General features: G+C 49.7%; 2 protein-coding genes and 2 pseudogenes across 3 annotated transcripts in view; 1 reads left to right on the top strand and 3 right to left on the bottom strand.

The window, feature by feature from the left end:
* Positions 1-19,393, top strand: part of LOC115900306 (basic proline-rich protein-like) — a 165,354-nt gene that overhangs the window by 131,368 nt on the left and 14,593 nt on the right. The gene's annotated exons all lie outside the window — the stretch shown is intronic.
* On the bottom strand, positions 1,888-13,195 carry SYCE1 (synaptonemal complex central element protein 1). 2 transcript variants are annotated; one of them, XM_030940399.1, is made up of 13 exons: positions 13,018-13,195; positions 7,013-7,075; positions 6,223-6,282; positions 5,790-5,864; positions 5,080-5,127; positions 4,774-4,828; positions 3,968-4,057; positions 3,658-3,721; positions 2,888-2,954; positions 2,687-2,810; positions 2,504-2,614; positions 2,258-2,345; positions 1,888-2,036 (listed from the first exon to the last, which is right to left on the bottom strand). In XM_030940399.1, exons 1-13 carry the CDS (start codon positions 13,088-13,090, stop codon positions 1,959-1,961), a joined length of 996 nt encoding a protein of 331 aa, XP_030796259.1. In that variant the 5' UTR covers positions 13,091-13,195; the 3' UTR covers positions 1,888-1,958. The 2 variants fall into 2 exon arrangements, 1 of the variants encoding a protein (XP_030796259.1); XR_004059978.1 differs by having other exon boundaries at positions 2,012-2,036; positions 2,463-2,614.
* Positions 15,195-15,616, bottom strand: LOC104680849 (annotated as a pseudogene).
* Positions 18,133-19,182, bottom strand: LOC115900346 (annotated as a pseudogene).

Genomic DNA, 19,393 nt, shown 5'->3' on the forward strand with positions numbered 1-19,393 from the left:
TGTCAAATATACAAATTAATAGGTGAATCCAAGTTGAGTTTGGGTGTGGTTGGTACCATCTCATCACCATTGCCATTGGTAGTAGTAAAACTGATTATTAAATAGGTTTCCACCTGGTCTTGGTGAAAACACAGGAGATCTTCTGTTGGGAGCTGGTTTACAGCGAGATTATGTCTATATGATCAGCAGGGTATACAAGAATCCCAGTTTACATTATATTCCTACACTACGGCTCCAAAAAGAGTGTAGAGAACCAGAACAGTTCTCCCATTCTGAGGTATTCTACACATACAGCTGGTTTCTTACCTGAAGAAGCATATTCTGGCAGAACCCTGCAGAGGAAAAAAATAGAGCTCGTGCCAGCCTCTCCTGACCCTTCACTGAGGCAGCCTTTGGCTGAGATGCTTATCCTTAGCTGATGCATATCATTATTTTGTTACTGGTTTATTATATCCTTTTCTATCAACTAACTGTAGATTCCTAAGTGATGTATTTTGTGGGTCTTGTGTCCTAGCATTGAGACACAAAAGTGGTTTTAAAATATTGACCTATATTTAGCAAACTTTTATACTCATTTAGACGTTCTGAAATTTATCTGTAGATTGAGATTCATAAAGCATATAATCATACATCCATGTCTTAACTATTTCACCATATAGAACTTCTAGCATGATAAACAGTATTTGAATATTGCAGACATCCTTGAGTTATTCCCAACATGAAATTGTTTAGACATCTCACCAATAAATCTAAGGGAAGCTGTTTTTTTAGTAGTCTTTTTTTTTTTTTTCACATGAATAAGTGTTGAACTGTGTCAAAGGCCTTTTATTCATTAACTGAACAATCATTGGTTGATTTTTAAAAAAATTCTGGTGAACCAATAAAAGCTAAAGTTCTTTCTAATCATGGGCTTAACTGAATTAGTTTTAAAATGTGGTGTCTTCATTGTCATTCAGTTCAATATATTTTCTAACTTCCACTTGATTTAAAATTCATGTTTGATAGTGTATCGCCAGTTTGTTTGAAACAGGTATGATTAACCGCATCTTAGAGAACTCATCTGTCCTGGACCGACTGAAGAATTTCTGCACTTTGCCATGTTCCATTTTTCCATGGAAACAGTGCTCTTCAGTGAGCCTCTCTTTTCAACTCCACCATGTCACTGGTCTACCTGGTCTGGGAGCCTGTCAAGAAAAGGGATCTCTTTGTCATGAATTCAATGTATTCTGACTCAGAAGATGCAGACTTTGACTCCCACCATTGGCCTTGATTGGGTCAATGCATTTCAGTGAATTTGAAGCACGCATCAGATGCACATGACTTACATCCTAGTTGATTGACTCCCCGCACGCTGAGGATTTCTATCCTGTTCCTGTCCAAAAGTGCCTGAGTTATACATTTTGTGTTCTTGAGAGCACAAACTACACAGCTAATACGTGGAGACTACCATATGGTAGTCTTGAATTCCAGCTCACTGGAGCTCAATCACTCCATTCATTCTGAATCCCAGCTCACTGATCCTCATTTTTTATTTTTATTTTTTTAATTTCTGGGAGTCTGTATAGTCCAGACCTGTAATGAAGGAATTGAAGAATAAATCACAAGGTGTGTGTACGTGTGTATGGAGGTGGGTTCCAGACCTCCTGGGCCCACTGTGAGAGCGTCTCAGGCCTGCATCCCTCTGCCTGGGGACCCAGAAGAGCCTGGCAGGTCCCAGAGATGAGCAATCCAGAGACCAGGAGGTTAAGGAAGCATTTATTGAAAACCTGTGATGTATCTCTGGCCCAGACCCAGAGGCAGAGTCAAGCCAAGGCTTCAGTCACAGGAGCCTGGGGGTCTTGGGCCCGACCTCTACTCCTCACCAGTAGACTCAGCTGAGATGGGTTGTATCAAAGTAACTCCTTTGTTTCCTGAAAGCCCCTTGGGCTAAGGTCAGGGGTGGAGTGTGTCCTCCTGGCCTATGAGGACATCAGGCCCTGCTCGGTGTGCAGCTCCAGGTCTTTCTCCTCAGGGGCTTTTAAGGGCTTGGGACTGGCCTGCAGGAGGTTAGTGCCCAGGGTGGGAATCTATATCCGTCCCCATGGCCACACGGTCCCCTCCTGCCCCATCAGTACCTTGGGTGGACCCACTATGGGAAAGCCCCTCGCCACAGACCATCCTCTGAGGAGTCCCAGGACCCCCTCCCTTGTCCTCCTGCACCTTCCGCCATCCCTTCAGTAGCTGTCTCTGTTCCCTGACACCCAGTTCTGGGGCTTACCACATCTCCTGGGCCAGCCTCTTCCTCTTGTGTGCTCTGGGCTTGGGCAGGGACTTGCATTCCACGCTTTTCCAGCTCTTCCTTCAGCCTGGACAGGAAGAGGTAGGATGGGGGAAGGAAGAAGAGGGAAGGGTGGAGGAGGGACATGAGGTTTTCAAGAGTCAGAGAGACAGAAGGTGGAGAGAGGAGATACCACATCAGTCACCTTCCTGGTGGGAGTTGCGGGGACAGGGCCTCCACACACACCTCTGCCGCTTCTGCTGCAATTGTTGGCACTTCTGCTGCAGCTGCTGGTGGCTCTGGGCAGCAGCTGCTAGGAGTTCCTCAGCCTTCCTGTGCTCTTCCTGAAACAGCTGCCTGGGGGGTCCAGTAGGGGGTGGTTAGCACCAGCCACTCCCTCCTCCCACCCTCTTCACCTCCACATCTTACACTGTGGCTGCAGCCTCCTGGCTGCGGAGAAAGAGTCCCTCATCGAGGGTGGAGGGGCCCTCAGCCCCATACAGGGAGCACAGCTGATGCTTCACGTCTTCCAGCGTTGCCTTGACCAGTTTCTCTGCAGCACAAAGGGGCAGGTGAGCACATGAGGGCACGTGAGGTCAGATATGGGCCATCCACCTTCCCTGGCCTCACCTTCCTTGAGCAGCTGCTCCTTGTTGCTGTCCAGAGCACAAATCTCCCTTGCCAGCCGCTCTGGCCTCTGAGGGGGAAGAAAAGAGGCCTGTCCACACCTCTTGGCTTTCCCCCATGCCTCAAAGAAGGCTATCTGAATCTTGTTTCATACTTGCTCACTATGCCTCACTTTGAACAACTCTGCCCCTCTGTGCACACCAGCCACAGTACAGCCTTAGGGCCATGGCACTGGCCATTTCCTCCCTGTGCACTTCTGTCATCCCATATCTCTGCAGTGCTGCAGTGGGGAGGCTCATGAATTGTTAAAACAGATAAACCTGCAAACACTATGAGTCTTGGCTGTTTTCTGGAGGATCAAGTACCAGTTTAGCTCTGCAGCTCCCCCCACTCCCCTCTGTCCTGGCGTGACCTCCTCACTGAGCCCTTCCTTCCTAACACTCACTGTCTATTTTCTTGTTCAGTGCCTAGGGTCCTCCTGAGAGGCAAACACTGATTGCTTATCCTCGTTGTCTCCCTTGTGCCCGTGATGGTTCCAGACACATCCACTGACACTGATGGAAAACTTGACCTTGGCTCATCAGAGATGCCCCTGACCACTGAGCAGCAGGGTCACAAGGAGATGACAAGGGGCTGGATTTGGGCAATGTTGATCTTAGCACCACCAGGGCTTGCTCGAGGACTGGGTGTGGCAGGTGAGAGGAAGTGACCATTTGGGCCTGGTGCTGCTAGGGTAGATGTGGAAAGGGGAGAAGTGGCTTTGAGGGACTCACATGGAAGTCCCAGAGGTCCTTGTGCTGGCCCATCAGATCCTCCAGCTGTTCCTCGAACGCCAACCTGGGGGCCAACCACAGGCATGAGGGGATATGGGATGACATCACCACCTTCACAGACTGTCCAAGTCTGTGGGTCTTCAGGCACAGACCTTGGGGTGCTTTGCTCATGGTCTCTGCTCCACTGGGAGCATCTTCTCCACCTGGAACCTCTAAGGCTCAGCGTAGCCAGCTCTTCTAACCCCCATCTTTGACATTATGCCCCAACTACCAGCCATCCAAACCCCCTGCCTCAGGTGCTAAGGTTTACCTCAGCTGTCTCTGTTTGTTCTTCTCTTCTTCAATCTGCAAGCTTAGAGCAGAAATTCTCTCCTTGCACTCCTGCAGCACGGTGTGCTTCCTGGGAGAGGTGAGGCAGCCCTCAGCCATGCTTTCTTAAGCCCCAGGAGGGCACTGGGTTGGGGCTTCTGCCTCCCTCTATTAAGGCTACTTTTCTCCCCCTCTGTACATTAAGGTCCTTCTCTGTAACAGGTGATGGGTAGGGGGTGACGTGAGCATTTGCCCCCTGGAAGTAATGTTGTCAGGTTAAGAGAGATTAGTGTGGACATGGTCAAGTAAGCAAATGCACACATATCTTAGTATCATCTGGTTTTCCCAAAGAACTGAAATCTCAGTGTGCTAGGGCCTGGGGCCTCTGGTAACAAAATGAGCTAAATCAGGAAGTGGAGAAATGCATGGACAAATCGATGGGTGGATGAAAAGATAATGGATGGAGAGAGAATGGACAAGTGGTTGGCTCAATGCCAACAGACAAGTGACCAGACAGATGAGTGAACAGATATCCAGGGAGTATGACAAAGAGTAAAAGGCAAAGAATCAAAACCAGTTGAAGAAATTTAATTGATAATTTAGCAAATGAATGTCTATGCCATTGAGAGAGTTACCCTTAACACTACTGCCTGCTGTTGGAGCCAAAGGGGAAAGACACTCTTTGGACTCTCCATTGTTTAGAGGGAGAGAATGAGAGCTGTGGATCTCAGACTCACCTTCCTGCTTCTTTCTGCTCTACCAGAATAAAGAGGTAGGACAGAGTTAGGCTCAGCTGGAAGCTCTTACCTCTGTGCCTCACTTTCCTTTTCCTGGCAATGCAGCCGGAGGATCCTCAGGGTCTCTGTAGGGAGAGCAACAGGGCCCTATGAGAACCTGTCAAGGTATCGGGTTTTGGCAAGGGGAACATGGCCAGATCATGTCAGGTCTGTGGACACTTGATTGAGCTTTAACATTTACTACACGTCTGGTGGAAGCCACAGGAGAGAGGCAAGCTGGGACAGGTTTCAAAAGGCTTCAGCTGCCATAGGGGGAGAGTGGGCCTCTGTGGGCTGGCAAAAGGAACAAGCCTGGAGACAGGGGAGTGGCAGATACCTTGTTTTTTGCTCAAGATCTCCTTCAGGTGTACTTTCTCTCCATGTACTGGAAAACAGTGACACATTTTGGCATCAGGGACTATGCAACGCACCCTCAGGGATGGGGATTGCTCACGGTCACTGGGAAGTTGGGCACAGCCTTGCTCCCAACCCAAATGTGAACCCCTCGAGGTGAGCCCTTCCCTACCCTCTGGTGCCCACATTCCCTGGAAGCACCAAAGGGCCTTCACGTTTATAGAGGGTGGCTGTGAAGGCCCTGGAGGATGCCCATGCTTTTACATGGGGAGGAGAGAAAAAATACAAACACCCATGAAGTCGGACAAGGGCTGTGAAGAAACACATCAAATAGGAAGGGGCATGTGATCAGATGGTGACAGGGTGCCACCTTTAGATGGGATGACTGGGGAATGCCAGTCATCCTGTCTGGGGACATTCTAACTTAGAACTGATGGTGTGAGGAAAGAGGAACCTGTATTATCTGAGGAAGCATAGGCAGCACCTGGCAAAAGCTCTGAGGTGGGAATGAGGTTGGAGGGTGTTTCTTGAACACTTTCACAAGCAGAGAGGAGAGGGGGAGACTGGCAGGACATGAGGCTGGAGAGGGTACAGGACCCTCGGCCATGGCAAGGATGCTTATCATCTGGAATGCAGGGTTAGGGGAGGCTTGAGACACTGTGGGGACCTCTGGGTGACCCCCGGCTCTCTTACGCAAGTCCAGTTCCTTCTGCAGGGCCTCACAGATGGTCCGGGCCTCTCCTAGGTCTTCATTGGCTTTCTTTTTGGCTTCACCAGAGAGCAGAAAAATATTGTGTGAGTGCAGCCTGTATTCTCTTGCCAACAGTGACATTTCTCATTTGCCTTCAGGAAAATCTATAGTGGCCTAGATTTTATACAGTAGGAAACAAGGCTTCCAAAGTCCAGGCTCTCCTTGCCAGGCTCTGCTGATAGCAGGGCTAGGATCGTGGGTATATTAACTATGGCAGTTGCATGCTGAAATGCCCTGTACTTAATTTAAGGCTCTGCTGCTGCTGTTGTGAATAACCAGTGACTTTGGAACAAGGGACCCTGCATTCTCATTTGGCACTGAGCCCCGCAAACCATGTAGCTGGTCCTAGCTGGCAGCCAAGGCCCCTGAACTCACCTTGCTGGGCCTCATTAATCCGGTTAATCAGGACCTCAACTCGGGGCTCTAGGCTTCCCACTGCAGGGAGGAAAGGAGGTTGAGTTGACAGGGCAGGCAGAGGTGGGGTGGTTGCCAGCCTTGTGTCTCTGCTGCTTTCATGCAACACAGATCTATTGAGTACCTACTGAAAGCAGATGCTGTGTGGGGCCCTCACGGAGCTCATGTTCTGGGTGGGCAAGACTGGGAACAGACACAATAAGGTACCGAGTGGAGCTTTGGTAACTGTGTTCAAGAGAAATAAAGTAGGGCAAGGGGGGTTAAAGCACAAAGGAGTGGAAAGCGCTCCTCAGATATGGGAAGGTATCATGAGAGCCCCAAATCAGGTGGCAGGGGGGCAGGCCCTGCAGCTCTTTGGGTTGGGGTGGGAGGTAGTCAGTGCAAAGACCCCCTCTGAGTTGGGAACACAGCTGGCAGGAGCCTAGTGAGCAAAGAGGGAGTAGCGGGTGAGGGGAAAGGAAGGGAAGTGAAGGTGGCAACTTCTGGATTTAATGGACTGCAGTGGAGCCAAATGGGTGACCAGCAAGAGGTTTGGGACAGGGTTTTGGGAAAACACTTTGCCTTCCTTACCCTTTTTCCTTCTTTAATTTTGAATCATGGGGCCCTTTTAGTTTAAGTAATTAAGTTTTAAAAGAAAGAGAAGGTGAAGAGGATTATTTCCCAAGTTTGTACATTGTGGGGCCGGAAATTGAACCCACATCTGCTTGGCCCCAAATCTCAGGCTGAGCCTCACACAAAGGAGACACATGACCTTTCTGCAGCTTTTTCACCATTTCCATCAAGTCTTCAATTTTCTGTGAGGATGTGTCCTGCCCTGTGGAGACAAAACCAAACATTTCAGAATCAAGCAGGGCGAGAGGCCAGAGGAAGGATCTGACAGCCCCTGGCCTGAGACTGAGCTGGACTGAGGGCAGGTCTCCAGCCAGAGTGGTGGCCCTGCTCCTTGTCCTGAGGTGAACAGTACACTAGATGAATCAGGCTCCTCCATGGTCAGCTTTTCCCTGCAGGGTAAAATTATACCAGATAGCCCTTTGTAAAACTCTGGGTGAGGACAGGGGTGTACTCTCACTGCTGAGGCTGTTCAAAGTAAGGTCAAAGCTCCTGATATAATAATTCAAGAAAAAAAATGAGGGTATAAAAACCTGGAGCAAGGAGTCAAAAATCACTGTAACTAGCAGATGACATAATCTAGGAAGTTCTTAGAGAGTTTTCTGGTTTTTTTTTTTTTTTTTTTGAGACGGAGTCTGGCTCTGTCGCCCAGGCTGGAGTGCAGTGGCGGGATCTCAGCTCACTGCAAGCTCCGCCTCCAAGGTTCACGCCATTCTCCTGCCTCAGCCTCCCGAGTAGCTGGGACTACAGGCGCCCGCCACCTCGCCTGGCTAGTTTTTTGTATTTTTTAGTTGAGACGGGGTTTCACCATGTTAGCCAGGATGGTCTCGATCTCCTGACCTCGTGATCCACCCGTCTCGGCTTCCCAAAGTGCTGGGATTACAGGCTTGAGCCATCGCGCCCAGCCGAGAGTTTTCTATAAAACCATAAGGATTAGTAGCAAAATGCCTTAAGATGTTAGTTTAAAAACATATATAAATACAAATAGCTTTCCTATATACAACCAATACTAAACCTGAAATCTCCCCACAAAATATTTCATATTAAGTTTTTATAATTATTGGAACCTATGTTTAACACTAAAATTAGTAGATCTAAGAAATTACTATTTATGGCATTAACATTATGAAAGGAAAATAAATCTTTTTATAAATAAATATTTGAAAATAAATCAATTCAAAGTTACCCTCTGCTCACTGAGATAAATGCATATCTGATTTTGTAAAATAAATATCTGAAAATAAATGAATTCAAAGTCATCCCTCTGCTCACTCAGGTAAATGCATATCTGATTGCCTCCTTTGGAAAGGCTAACCACAAACTCAAAATAATGCAACCATTTGTTTTTTATCGACTTATGACCTTGAAGTCAACCTCCCTGCTTCAAGTGGTCTCATCAATGCTTTGAGGTGACCCACCTTTCCAGATCAAACCAGTGTTCTTCTTACATATGTTGATTCATGTCTCATGTCTCCCTAAAAAGCATATAAACCAACCTGTGCTCTGACTACCCTGCCACCCTGGGCACATGTCATCAGGACCTCCTGAGGCTGTGTCGCAGGCATGCATCCCTAACTTTGGTAAAATAAACTTCCTAAATTGCCTGAGACCTGTCTCAGATTTTGGGGTTTCACATTTTGGCAACCACAAAGGGATTCTGAGTAGAGGTGCTCCTGACCTTTGACAAATATTCTACCAGTGCCTGCTAGCAGCTTGAGCTATCTTTGTGGCTCAAACTAATTTGACAAGTTGCTGAGGTCTGGAAGTCCCCTATCCAGGGAATCCCTCATTTCCCAAAATTTGTTCGAAGGCCAAAGTTTATTTTCTGAACAACTCTTCTCTTTTTCTGGAGTTTTACTTGCTTCCGACAGGGAAGGCAAGTTTTCCTGCTACCATGAAAACTCATTTCTGGAGTTTGAACTCGCTCCCAACAGGGAAGACAAGTTTGAGGGGTTTTTTCCTGCTTCTAAGATGATAGAGACAAGTCTTCAGCCTGACCCGTCCCTAGGTAAGTAACTGAATTGGGGTTTGTCTTGGCTAAAGATAAGATTAACAACCAGCTGCTCTTAATTTTTCCTTACCATTACAGTGTTCAGTAATCATACAAGTTGTGTGATCATTTGTTTGTTATGCTTAACCGGTATTTTTTTTGTTGTTTCTTTCTGTTTTTGCTGTTTTGGTCCTTTTCCCATTGGGTTTGGCCAATTCTATCTGACTTGATCAAATCCAAAGGAAAGTTCCAATTTATGTGGAACAAGGCCTCTGAAGTGGCTAAATTCCCATCAGAAAAGGGGTGGTGGGGGAAGAAAAAATAGCCAGTAAAAGTAAAAAAGTGGGGGAAGATTTTTGATTTTGACTACTTAAGAGGTTTCATTTACATAACAAGGCCATCTTTTTGCTAGCCAGGCCAAACTGAAAGAGAAATGATTGTCACCCACACTGCAGTTCCATAGCTGAGGTTCTGTCTTCTTTTTTTCCATAACAGCCTGGGTTTGGTTCCTAAATCAAGACCTTTCTGGTTTGATACTTGGTACTTCTGAAATAGCAGCTATTTGTCCTAGTTGAAATATGTTGATGAGATTTAGAAAAAAAATTTAAAAGAAATTCAAAAGGTTAAAAGTCAGCTTAATTAAAAGCTAACATCCAAGATATGTGTGTGTCTGTGTATGTGTGTGTGTGTGTTTAAAAGGCTTTCATGATTTTTCTTTTTTCTCTCTCCTAGGTCCTTGTGTTTTTTGAGCAGAAGTTTTTTTTTCTTCTCAGTTGACTGAAGGTTGTTTTCTTCATTTAGTTCTGCTGTCTCTCCTTTCTCTTGCACCCTCTGCTGCATGAGGGACCTAAAATAGTGTATAATAGCATGAGGTTCCTTAAAGAAAATGGAGAAGGCATCAGACTCCCATTTGCAGAGAAAACTGCTTTTCCTTATGCATTCCCAGGAGTGTAAACAGACAGATTCATCTCAGCTCTTAAACTGCTTGCTTTTGTACTGTGTTACCTGATATATATGTGTATATATACACATGTATATATATATTTTACTAATTATTGCAACAGAAGCTACTCCTGGGTTTTTAAGGAAGAGTATATTTTAGACACTTAGAAATTTGTTTTAAAAAAATGTTTCTTAAGTGCACTGTTAAAGCATCCATGTGGTCTAGCCTCATAATAATTCTCCCTTTTTGGACACCCATGATTCAGTGTGGCCTCTTCCCAGAGCTCAGAGATCCAGTTAAAAGATAGGTGGTCACTATCTAAATAAAATTGGTCTCCTGTGATCCAGCCACCTCTCACCAGGCCCCACCTCCAACACTGGGGATTACAATTCAACATGAGATTTGGGTGAGGACACAGATTCAAACCATATCACAGGCCAAGGCCGATGCATGTTTGAGAAGGCTCAGAGGCACCTGACCAAAGTTTGTCACAGTTTTGATCGACATTACCAAATTACCCTCCACTGATGTATACAAGATGCCCAGTTTTTCATTTTTACCAACCACCTATGTTTCCAAATGTGTTCATCTTTGTCAACCAGATATGCAAAATTAAGGTGTCTCCTTACAAACTCTCTGATAGTAAATATCAAAAGTTTGGGTACATCTTCTTTTCTAAGACTATGTCCTAAGTAATTCTGATATGGATAATGGGCAAGGTGTTCATCACTATATTGTTTATAATAGTAAGAAACTGGAAGCCTAAATATGTCTTAGGGGATTTGTTAAATAAATTATAGCACATACACAGGATAAATCATTTACAGCCATTAAAAATCATGGATACATGCATAAGGCTAGGCTCAGTAGTTCGCATCCATAATCCCAGCACTTTTGGGAGGCTGAGGCAGGAGGACTGCTTGAGCATAGGAGTTCAAGAGCAGCCTGAGCAATGCAGCAAAACCCCATCTCTACAAATAACAAATTTAAAAATATTTTCTGGACGTGGTGACATGCACCTGTGATTGCAGCTACTTAAGAGGCTGAGGTGAGGTGGGAGAATTGCTTGAGGCCAGGAGGTCAAGGCTGCAGTGAGCAGTGACTGTAACACTGCACTCCCGCCTGAGCAACAGAGCACAATCTTGTCTCAAAAAAAAAAAAAAAAAAAAAAAAATCAAGCATAGAGTTTTGTGAAATGCTTATTTTTGAGTTTATGGAGTCCCCTCATTTTGGTCCCACCTGAAATCTTACACAAATTACTGTTCATAAATTTATGAATTAAGTTTTACATTATTCAAGTAATTGGCATGTGTGAAAAAGCATGAAGAAAAAATTGAAACACAAACATTCCCTTTCCCCAGTCATCCCCTTTCTAGTAATAACTGCGGCCAGTTAGGTGGAGACTAACAGACCTTTTACTAAAATGTATCTAGTGTCACTGACCCTAGATAACATCCCTGCTTCCTTTTTAAAAACAGATAGACTAAAACTGGAATCTTGTCCTTTAACTTTCTTCTGTAGCTGGTCACTATAGACTGAATGTTTGTGCCCCCATCCATAATTCGTATGTTGAAGTCCTAATCCCTTAGTGTGACTGCATTAGGAGGTGGGGCCTTTTGGAGGTGATTACGTCATGAGAGTAGGGCCCTCAGCAGTGGGATTAGTGCCCTTATAAAACTAGAGAGGTCGGCAGCAACTTCCCCCATATGAGGACAAAATGAGAAGACAGAAGTCTATAACCAGGAAGCAGGCTCCCCACCAGACGCTGCATTGCACCTTGATCTTGAACTTCTAGCCTCGAAACTGTGAGAAATAATGGCATTTCTGTTATAGCAGTTTGAACGAAGGCACAAGCAACGTTGGTTAAACCTTATCTAAATATACTAGGTTATGTGAGGAACATGGAGCTGTGATACTGAAAGGCTACCACAGTGGCGGGCCAGTAGGTGCTTAATGAAAGGGATACGTTTGCGTCTGTCCTCTTTACTTGCTTTGTCCTTCACTGGGGCTTTCATTGTGCCACATCTCACTGTAGGGATGCTTTCTGTGCCAAGCTTGTTTCAGTATTCAAACCTTCATTTTGTAAGAACACGACAGAGCACCTGCCATGATATTCACGCAGGTAGGGCTGAAGGCAGCCACCGTGGCATTTGTTAATTGCAGCGTTTTAACTCAGGAGGGGCACATGAGCTCAGGACAGAGTGACAAGTTGAGTGACAGTAGGAGGGACGTCATCATACAATTCTCTCCACTTTTGTGTAAGTTTGAAAATCCTCCCAAAACACCCAGAGGCACACAGCGTCCTGAAGTGGAAACGGCCAGGACAGTGTCCTTTCTCTTTGTTGGGCTGCAATTTCGGGACTTCTGTACAACTCTGACCAGCTGCCTTGTCCCTCCCTTCCCAGGGTGAGGTAGGAGCCACTACGGCAGGTCGGGGTCGGGGAGAAACAAACGCGAGATCTGCGCGGAGTCGGCCTCCCCCGGCTCCCCGGGGCGTCGGGATGCTGGGTGGGGGAACCCACTGTCAAGAACCAGGTTAGTGCGAGCGGGAAATCTGGACACTTGCTGGTTCTAGGAAGAGGAGTGTGGAATTAGGAATTCCCTTGGGATTGGGAGCGCCAGGAAAATGTCCTTTTTGTTTTAAGAGGTGTGTATGGAAAGTCTGTGGAACGACAGGATGTCTTTTGACTAATTACCTAAACCAAAATTGGAGCAACCACGATAAAGGTTCAATGCTTTTTTTTTTTTTTTTTTGAGGCGGAGTCTCGCTCTGTCGCCCAGGCTGGAGTGCAGTGGCGCGATCTCGGCTCACTGCAAGCTCCGCCTCCCGGGTTCCCGCCATTCTCCTGCCTCAGCCTCCCGAGTAGCTGGGACTACAGGCGCCCGCCACCTCGCCCGGCTAGTTTTTTGTATTTTTAGTAGAGACGGGGTTTCACCATGTTAGCCAGGATGGTCTCGATCTCCTGACCTCGTGATCCGCCCGTCTCGGCCTCCCAAAGTGCTGGGATTACAGGCTCAATGCTTTAAGACGAAGTGAGGGGTGTGCGGGCAAGCACTCCCTCATCTTGGCCGAAAGTTTTCTGAAGAAACCCGCTAAGTCTCAGTCAGCACCATCAGGACTGACAGGAAGAAGTAGCCGCCACCCGCGCCCCAACCCTGCCCCGCCTCGGCGAGGTCAGACCCTCACGCACAGTTCCCTGCCCCCCTCCCCTACCTTCGGTCTTCTCAGCCCCGTCCACGGCTCCGACGGTGGGCTCCGCCTTCGATACCAGGGACCTCCCCGCCATTTCCTCTCAGCTCGCCAGCGCGGGTGGCTTGGGAGGGAACCTCCAGTGGTGATTGGAGCAGCCCCCGCAGGGGGCGGGACTCCAGGCAGCGCGCCTGCGCAATGCACTCCCGCGCTCGCTCTGGATGTGTGAGGTAATGTTTGGCCGGCCTGCCTGGCAGCTAGTGCGCATGCGTAAAGGCGCAAGGGTTACAAACTCGGCGTGAAGCCCCCGAGGGCCACGTGCGGCCTTCCAGGCTCGCGATTGGCCCGGTTCTGGGTGCCCCCGCGCACGTGTGCTGGCTTCCGAGGGGGCTAGCCCGGGTTCTGGAGGCCCTCCCCACAAGCGAGCAGAGCGCAAGTGCCACGCAGCAGCTGCTTGTGAAATGTGCGTGTCTCACGGACGACTCCACGAGGCGCCGTGGCCTCGGCAATCTCACGGGGTCGCGGCTCTGCGGGGCCACGCCACCGCGTGAGTGCACGGACCCCAGCAAGTGACGCGTCTGTGGCAGCCCCCGCGGGGCCCGCTGTTCCCGCGGGCGCAGAGGAGCGCAGCCTGCCCCTAGGCCGCGTTCCCGTGAGCTCCATGCCCACAGCGGCCCATGCCGGCCACAAGCCCATGGTCCCTTCTGCACTGGCCCTGCCACGCTGGGGCCACCGGGGAGGCCTGGAGGGCACTGGGAGGAGGGAGGAGGAGCCGAGGCTTTCGGGAGAACCCAGCCCTTTACCGACCAGGGGAGGCCACGATGCACCGTGACTTGTTGTGAAGAACCAACAGAAGAACTTTCCCGTGCAGGTGAGTGGGAGACGCCAGAACACCCGCACTTCCTAAATACAAAGCCTCGAATCCCAGCCTATAAAAGGTTACCTTAGGGTTTTGGGTTAGGGCTACAGATTAGAGTTAGGGATAAAGGTTAGAGTTGGGGTAGAGTTAGGGTTTGGGTTATGGTTTAGGGGTTAGAAGTTAGTTTTAGGATTGGGGTGGGGTTAGGGTTTGGGGTTAGTGTTGGGGTAGGGAAAGGATTAGGGGTAGGGTTAGGGTTGGTCCAGGGTTAGGGTAGGGGTAGCGTTTAGGGTCAGGGTTTAATGGTTAGGGTCAGGGTTTTAGGGTTGGGGTTAGGATGTTAGGATTAGGGTTTGGGGTTAGGGTTTTGGGGATAGAAGATTAGGGTCAGGGTTAGGGGTTAGGGTTTGGATGTTAGGCTAAGGATTGTTAGGGTTAGAGGTCAGTGTTTTAGGCTTGGTGTTACGGTTAGGTGTTGGGTTTGGGGTTAGGGTTAGGGTTAGGGGTTACGGTTTAGGGTACGGGGTTAGGTTTAAGGGTTAGGGTTAGTGTTAGGAGTTACAGTTGGGTTAGGGGTTTAGTGCTTTTCCTTGGGGATGGAGTAGCGGTTAGGGTTGGGGTTTAGGTTTGGGGGTTAGTGTTAGGATTAAGGGTTCGTGTTTGGCATTAGGTGTTAGGGTCAGGGGTTAGGATTAAGGGTTAGCGTTAGGGTCAGGGGTTAGTGGTAGGCGTTGCCCTTAGGGTTTTGGTTAGGGTTCCTGGACAGACGGTTTTCTTGCTTGGGAATGTTTCTGGGCCGTGAGATCTACTCTTCTTCTGGGCAGGTGTTTAGCACCTAATGTTTTCCCTTCACTTCCCCCCACATTCTTAACTCCTTTGGTCCATTTCATTGCTTCTTTTGGGGAGGGTCAGATTCCTCAGGGCCTCCGGGGCAGAACCAGCCTGAGGTGGCCTCCCTGCCCATGGGTCACCACAGCCCCTGAGCAGGTGAGGGGAGCCGGGGTGGCATGTGTTCCTGGTCTTGGCACCTCCCTTTGGGCAGCTCTGGAGCATGGCTGGGCCGTTGGTACCGGAGTCACAGGCCGCTGCCTTTTTGACTGGGGATACCCTAACATCCTGGAAGGGGTGAGGCAGGGCCCATGGTCCCCTCTAGGTGGGAGGTGGGAGACTGAGGCGGCGTGGGCAGGACGGTGGATGGCAGGTCCACAGGGACAGCCTTCAGCTCCTGCACAAACTGGGGCTCCAAGACTATGGGCAAGGGAGGAAGGGGGAGCCCAGCTCAGAGGAGCCTGGGGATCGGCGCGGGCTGGGGGCCAGATGTCGCCCCTGATGCCAGCCAGGCCTAGGGTCGTTGCAGCCCCAGGGTGCTGAGGGCGCCGCCCAGTACGAGACCGAGGTGGGGCCGCGCGTGGGTCCAGCACCCAAAGGCCACGCCCGGTGGGTGTAGTTGCCGGGGCCGGTCCTTTTGCCTTCGGGAACCCAGTCCTCATCGTCCTCCAGGTCGCCTTCCCCGGGTCCCGCGGCCGTTCTTCAGCCTGAACTTGCTGCCAGGACCGCTGCCGCCCTCACGGCCGTCCCGGCTGCAGCCACGCGCAGCGAGGAGCCCGGGGCACCGTAGTGCGGCGCCGGCCTTACACGCACCCTCGAGGCCCCTATGGAGCCCCCGCGGAGCCGTCCGCGGCGGCTGCCCTTGGCTGCACCGCTGTCTCAGAGGAAAGCGGCCACCGGTAGCAGAGCCCAGCACGTCACGGGTGCCCAGCTCATCTTCATGGGGCCAAGCCTGCAGGAAGAGAGGGAAAGGGCCCTCGGTTTCCATGGAGATCGGGTGCCCAGGGGCGGAGGCCTCAGGGCTGGAGAGCAGAGGAACCCTCGGCTTTTGTGGGATCAGGGTGCCCTCAGCATCTTGGAGGCCCACGCAGGCCTAGGGGGGTGCGATTTAACCTCTAGCATCAAGGACTTAGGCCTGGGGGAGGCGCTGGGAAGTGGCAGGTGAGGCAGGCGGGTTCTGCAGCTGAAGGTTGTGCACCTGGATTGGGGGCGTAGAAGCGGGGATGGAGCCCCGCGGTGGGAGTGTCCAGGCCTCGGGGGGCGTGCAGGCCCTGGGTGCGGGGAGGTAGGCCTGGGGGAGGACCGCCATGCTCCTGGGCTCTGCACGGGTTGCTGGGATGTGGGGGGGGGGGGGGGGCAGCATGAGGGGAGGGGTGTTGTGTTTGGAGTACACGTTAGCGGGGACCAAGTGCTGGCTCACGTCAGGGTCTGCAGCGCAGGCCAGCAGTGCCTGGGCCTGGCGCCCACCTTTGGGGCCAGAGCCTGGGTGCGGGCCTTGCGGGTGCTGTGGAGGACAAGCGGCTGCTGACACCATGCGGACCCCGCCCCAGCAGGCCAGTACCCCAGGGACGGTCCCTCCCGCGCAAGCCCCGTGCTCCATGCAGTCCCTGGCCGCCTGGTTCAGCAGCTGGGGGGGGATAGGACAGGGTCGAGTCGCAGGGCCGCCTCCGGACGCGGCCACCTGGGCGACGGCTGCATCCCCTCCCTCGCTTCCGGCTGTGTACCCGCCTCAGCCTCCCAGCCTTACCCGCCACGGGCCTCAGGTAGAACAGGGAGGATGGGGTCGCCTCTCACGATCCCCAAAGGCTTGCCACGGCCCTTCCTGGGCCAGCTGCCTCCCTCCTGTTAATTCTGATGCCACCTGGGCCCACAGCGTCTTCCCAGCCCAGGGCGGCCGCGCCTCCGGTGAGTTTCAACTGAGGGCGGTGGCCAGCTCTGAGCCTGGTTCCGGGTGCACCGCCCACGTGGGACCTCTGCTGTCCCGTGTAGGGTTGCCCTGCAAATATGTGACGAATAAGTGAATAAATACTTTCTGTCTTCTAACTTGCCGGATATTAGAAGGAAACCAAGCTATGCTTCTCATTTATAGCTACCGTTAAGGACTGAACAGAAGCTTAGCTTTCTGGGTGAGATGGACAACAGTGTTTTTAGAACCTCTGGAAAGAACATGTATTTGAAAGTGACTGACAGGTCTTCTGCGGCCATGGGATGTGGAGGTGGAAGTGGCGGTCATCATAGGTCTGCACACTCTGGTCGAGTCCCCCTTTCCCGTCACACACAGAACAGCCAGCAGTGAGCTGCTTACCCCAAGGAGTGAAGGGGGTTCTTGGGCAACCCCTGGTGCTGGAGCCGGCAGTGGACAGCGCCACAGCCAGACCTCGCTTATTTTTGGCTCATGAGGAATGTCTGTGACTGTTCCCTCCCCTGGTCCTGGGAGGGGATGTGTAACTTCCACTCAAGACAGTGACGCGGCTGGAGGGTGGGGTCGTCCCCAGCACACAGCAGAGCTGCTCTGCACTACTGGGTGTCTCACCTCTCGCCCCTGTTTTAAGTAGTACTCCCTAGACTTGCAGCTAGATGTGTACCTTAGACTTAAAGGATGGTAGAATTTCTCTACCAGAACAAAAAATAGCTTTAGGAAATATAAAAGAAAAAGTCATTCATCGCCTGGCATGATGGCTTATGCCTGTAATCCTAGCACTTTGGGAGGCCAAGTCGGGCAGATCACCTAAGGCCAGGAGTTTGAGACCAGACTGGTCAAAATGGTGAAACCCCGTCTCTACCAAAATTACAAAAATTAGCCAGTCGGGGTGGCACGTGCCTGTGCAAAGGAGGCTGAGGCATGAGAATCACTCAAACCCTGGAGGTGGAAGTTGCAGTGAGCTGAGATTGCCCCACTGCACTCCAGCCTAGGTGGCAGAGCAAGATTCCGTCTCCAAAAAAAAAAAAAAAGGCCATTCACCACAATCCACAATGTAAAAGACCTCTATGGAGAACATCCAAAAGTTATTAAAGAATATAAAAGAAAATCTGCATAAATGGAGCATGAACAGGATATTGCAAAGGTGAGAATTCACCACAAATTGAGCCATAAATTTAATGAAATTACAATCAAAATCTTGGCATAATTTTTAAAAAGCTCTGTTATGAGCTGAACTATGTTTCCCTCAAATTCATACATTGAAGTCCCAGCCCCTAGTACCTGCAGGGGTGGGTGCATTTGGAAATAGGACCTTAAAGAGGTGTCTAAAGTTAAATGAGATGAGGTGAGCTTGATGTCCTTAACAAGAGCAGCTTAGGACCCAGACACCCACTGAGGGACAGCCCTGTGAAGACATAGGGAGAAGACAGTGTCTACAAGCCAAGAAGAGAGGCCGCAGCAGAAACCAACCCTGCCAAACTGTGAGAAGACACATTTCTGGTTTCTTTTTTTTTTTTTGAAGGAAAATTTGTATTTTAATTATTTTTATGTACAGAAAACTCAACAGTGTACATTTAACCCAGCTTAGTGGCATGTTCTTTAGCCTTTGCCTTTTCGAGCTTGGCGATACGAGCCACAGACTTGGGACCCAGGACATTGCCGCCCCAGTGACGGCAGATCTCATCGTATCTGTCGTTGTAATTGGTCCTGATAGCTTCCACCAGCTTAGCCAAAGCGCCTTTGTCTTCCGAGTTCACCTGTGTGAAGGCGACAGTGGTGCAGGTCTTTCTGTGGACTAGACGGCCCAGTCTGTCCTTCCCCTTGATAATGCGGTAAGGGACCCCCATTTTACGACACAGGGCAGGCAAGAAGGCAACCAGCTCGATGGGATCCACGTCGTGTGCAGTCACTACCAGCTGAGCTTTCTTGTTCTCCACCAAGGTGGTGACGGTGTTAACTCCTGCTCGAAGGACAGGTGGTCTCTTAGGGGGGACATCCCCTTTGCCAGCAGCTTTCTTCTCGGCCCGGGCCAACAGCCTCTGCTTCTTCTCTTGCTTTGTCTCTGGTCTGTACTTGTGGGCCAGCTTAAGCAGCTGAGTAGCTGTTTGGCAGTCCAGGGCCTGGGTGAACTGGTTAATAGCAGGAGGCACTTTCAGCCGCTTATAGAGGATGGCTCTCTGCCGCTGCAACCTGATATAGCGAGGTCATTTCACAAAGCGGGTGAGGTCTCTTTTGGGCTGGATGTCCTGTCCAATGCCAAAATTCTTAGGTCTTTTCTCAAACAGGGGATTCACCACTTTTTTGGCCTCCTGCATTTTCACGACAGCAGGGGCCGGAGCCACCTTCTTTCCCTTGGCCTTCTTTCCTTTCGGTATCTTGGGTGGCGGGAGGAGAAAAGCCAAATTTCTGTTTTCTAAGCCACCCTGTCTCTGGCACTTTGTTATGGTAGTAACAAAATAGTGCAGAACCCAAAAGTTTCTAAAGTCTATATGGAAAAATAAAGGCCTAAAATAATTATTAATAAAATAATTTTGAAAAAGAAGATCAAACAAGAGCAACTCACCATATCATATTACGACATTGTAGAAATCCATAGTAATAAAACAACCCAGTCTTGGCAAGGATTAGACAGCGACCAACACGAGAACAAGGATACCATTAAGAAACTCATGGAGGAACCTGTCCATGTCTACAGGAATAAAACAAGATTGAGAATTTTGGTAGAGAATGGGAAACTAAAAGGACTAAAAGGAAAGTCTGGAATCAAAAAATACATTTTAAAACACAGAAGA

The sequence above is a fragment of the Rhinopithecus roxellana genome, chromosome 11 (genome assembly GCF_007565055.1).
Source record: "Rhinopithecus roxellana isolate Shanxi Qingling chromosome 11, ASM756505v1, whole genome shotgun sequence".
Lineage (NCBI taxonomy): Eukaryota > Metazoa > Chordata > Mammalia > Primates > Cercopithecidae > Rhinopithecus > Rhinopithecus roxellana.

Coding starts and splice junctions, on each gene's coding strand:
- SYCE1 (XM_030940399.1), bottom strand. CDS start 13,090: ATGGCGGGGAGGTCCCTGGTATCGAAGGCGGAGCCCACCGTCGGAGCC. Junction 2,955..3,657: donor AGGACCTCTGGGACTTCCAT/GTGAGTCCCTCA, acceptor CTTCCCCCTCAG/AGGCCAGAGCGGCTGGCAAG. Junction 2,615..2,686: donor CAGGAGGCTGCAGCCACAGT/GTAAGATGTGGA, acceptor TGGACCCCCCAG/GCAGCTGTTTCAGGAAGAGC.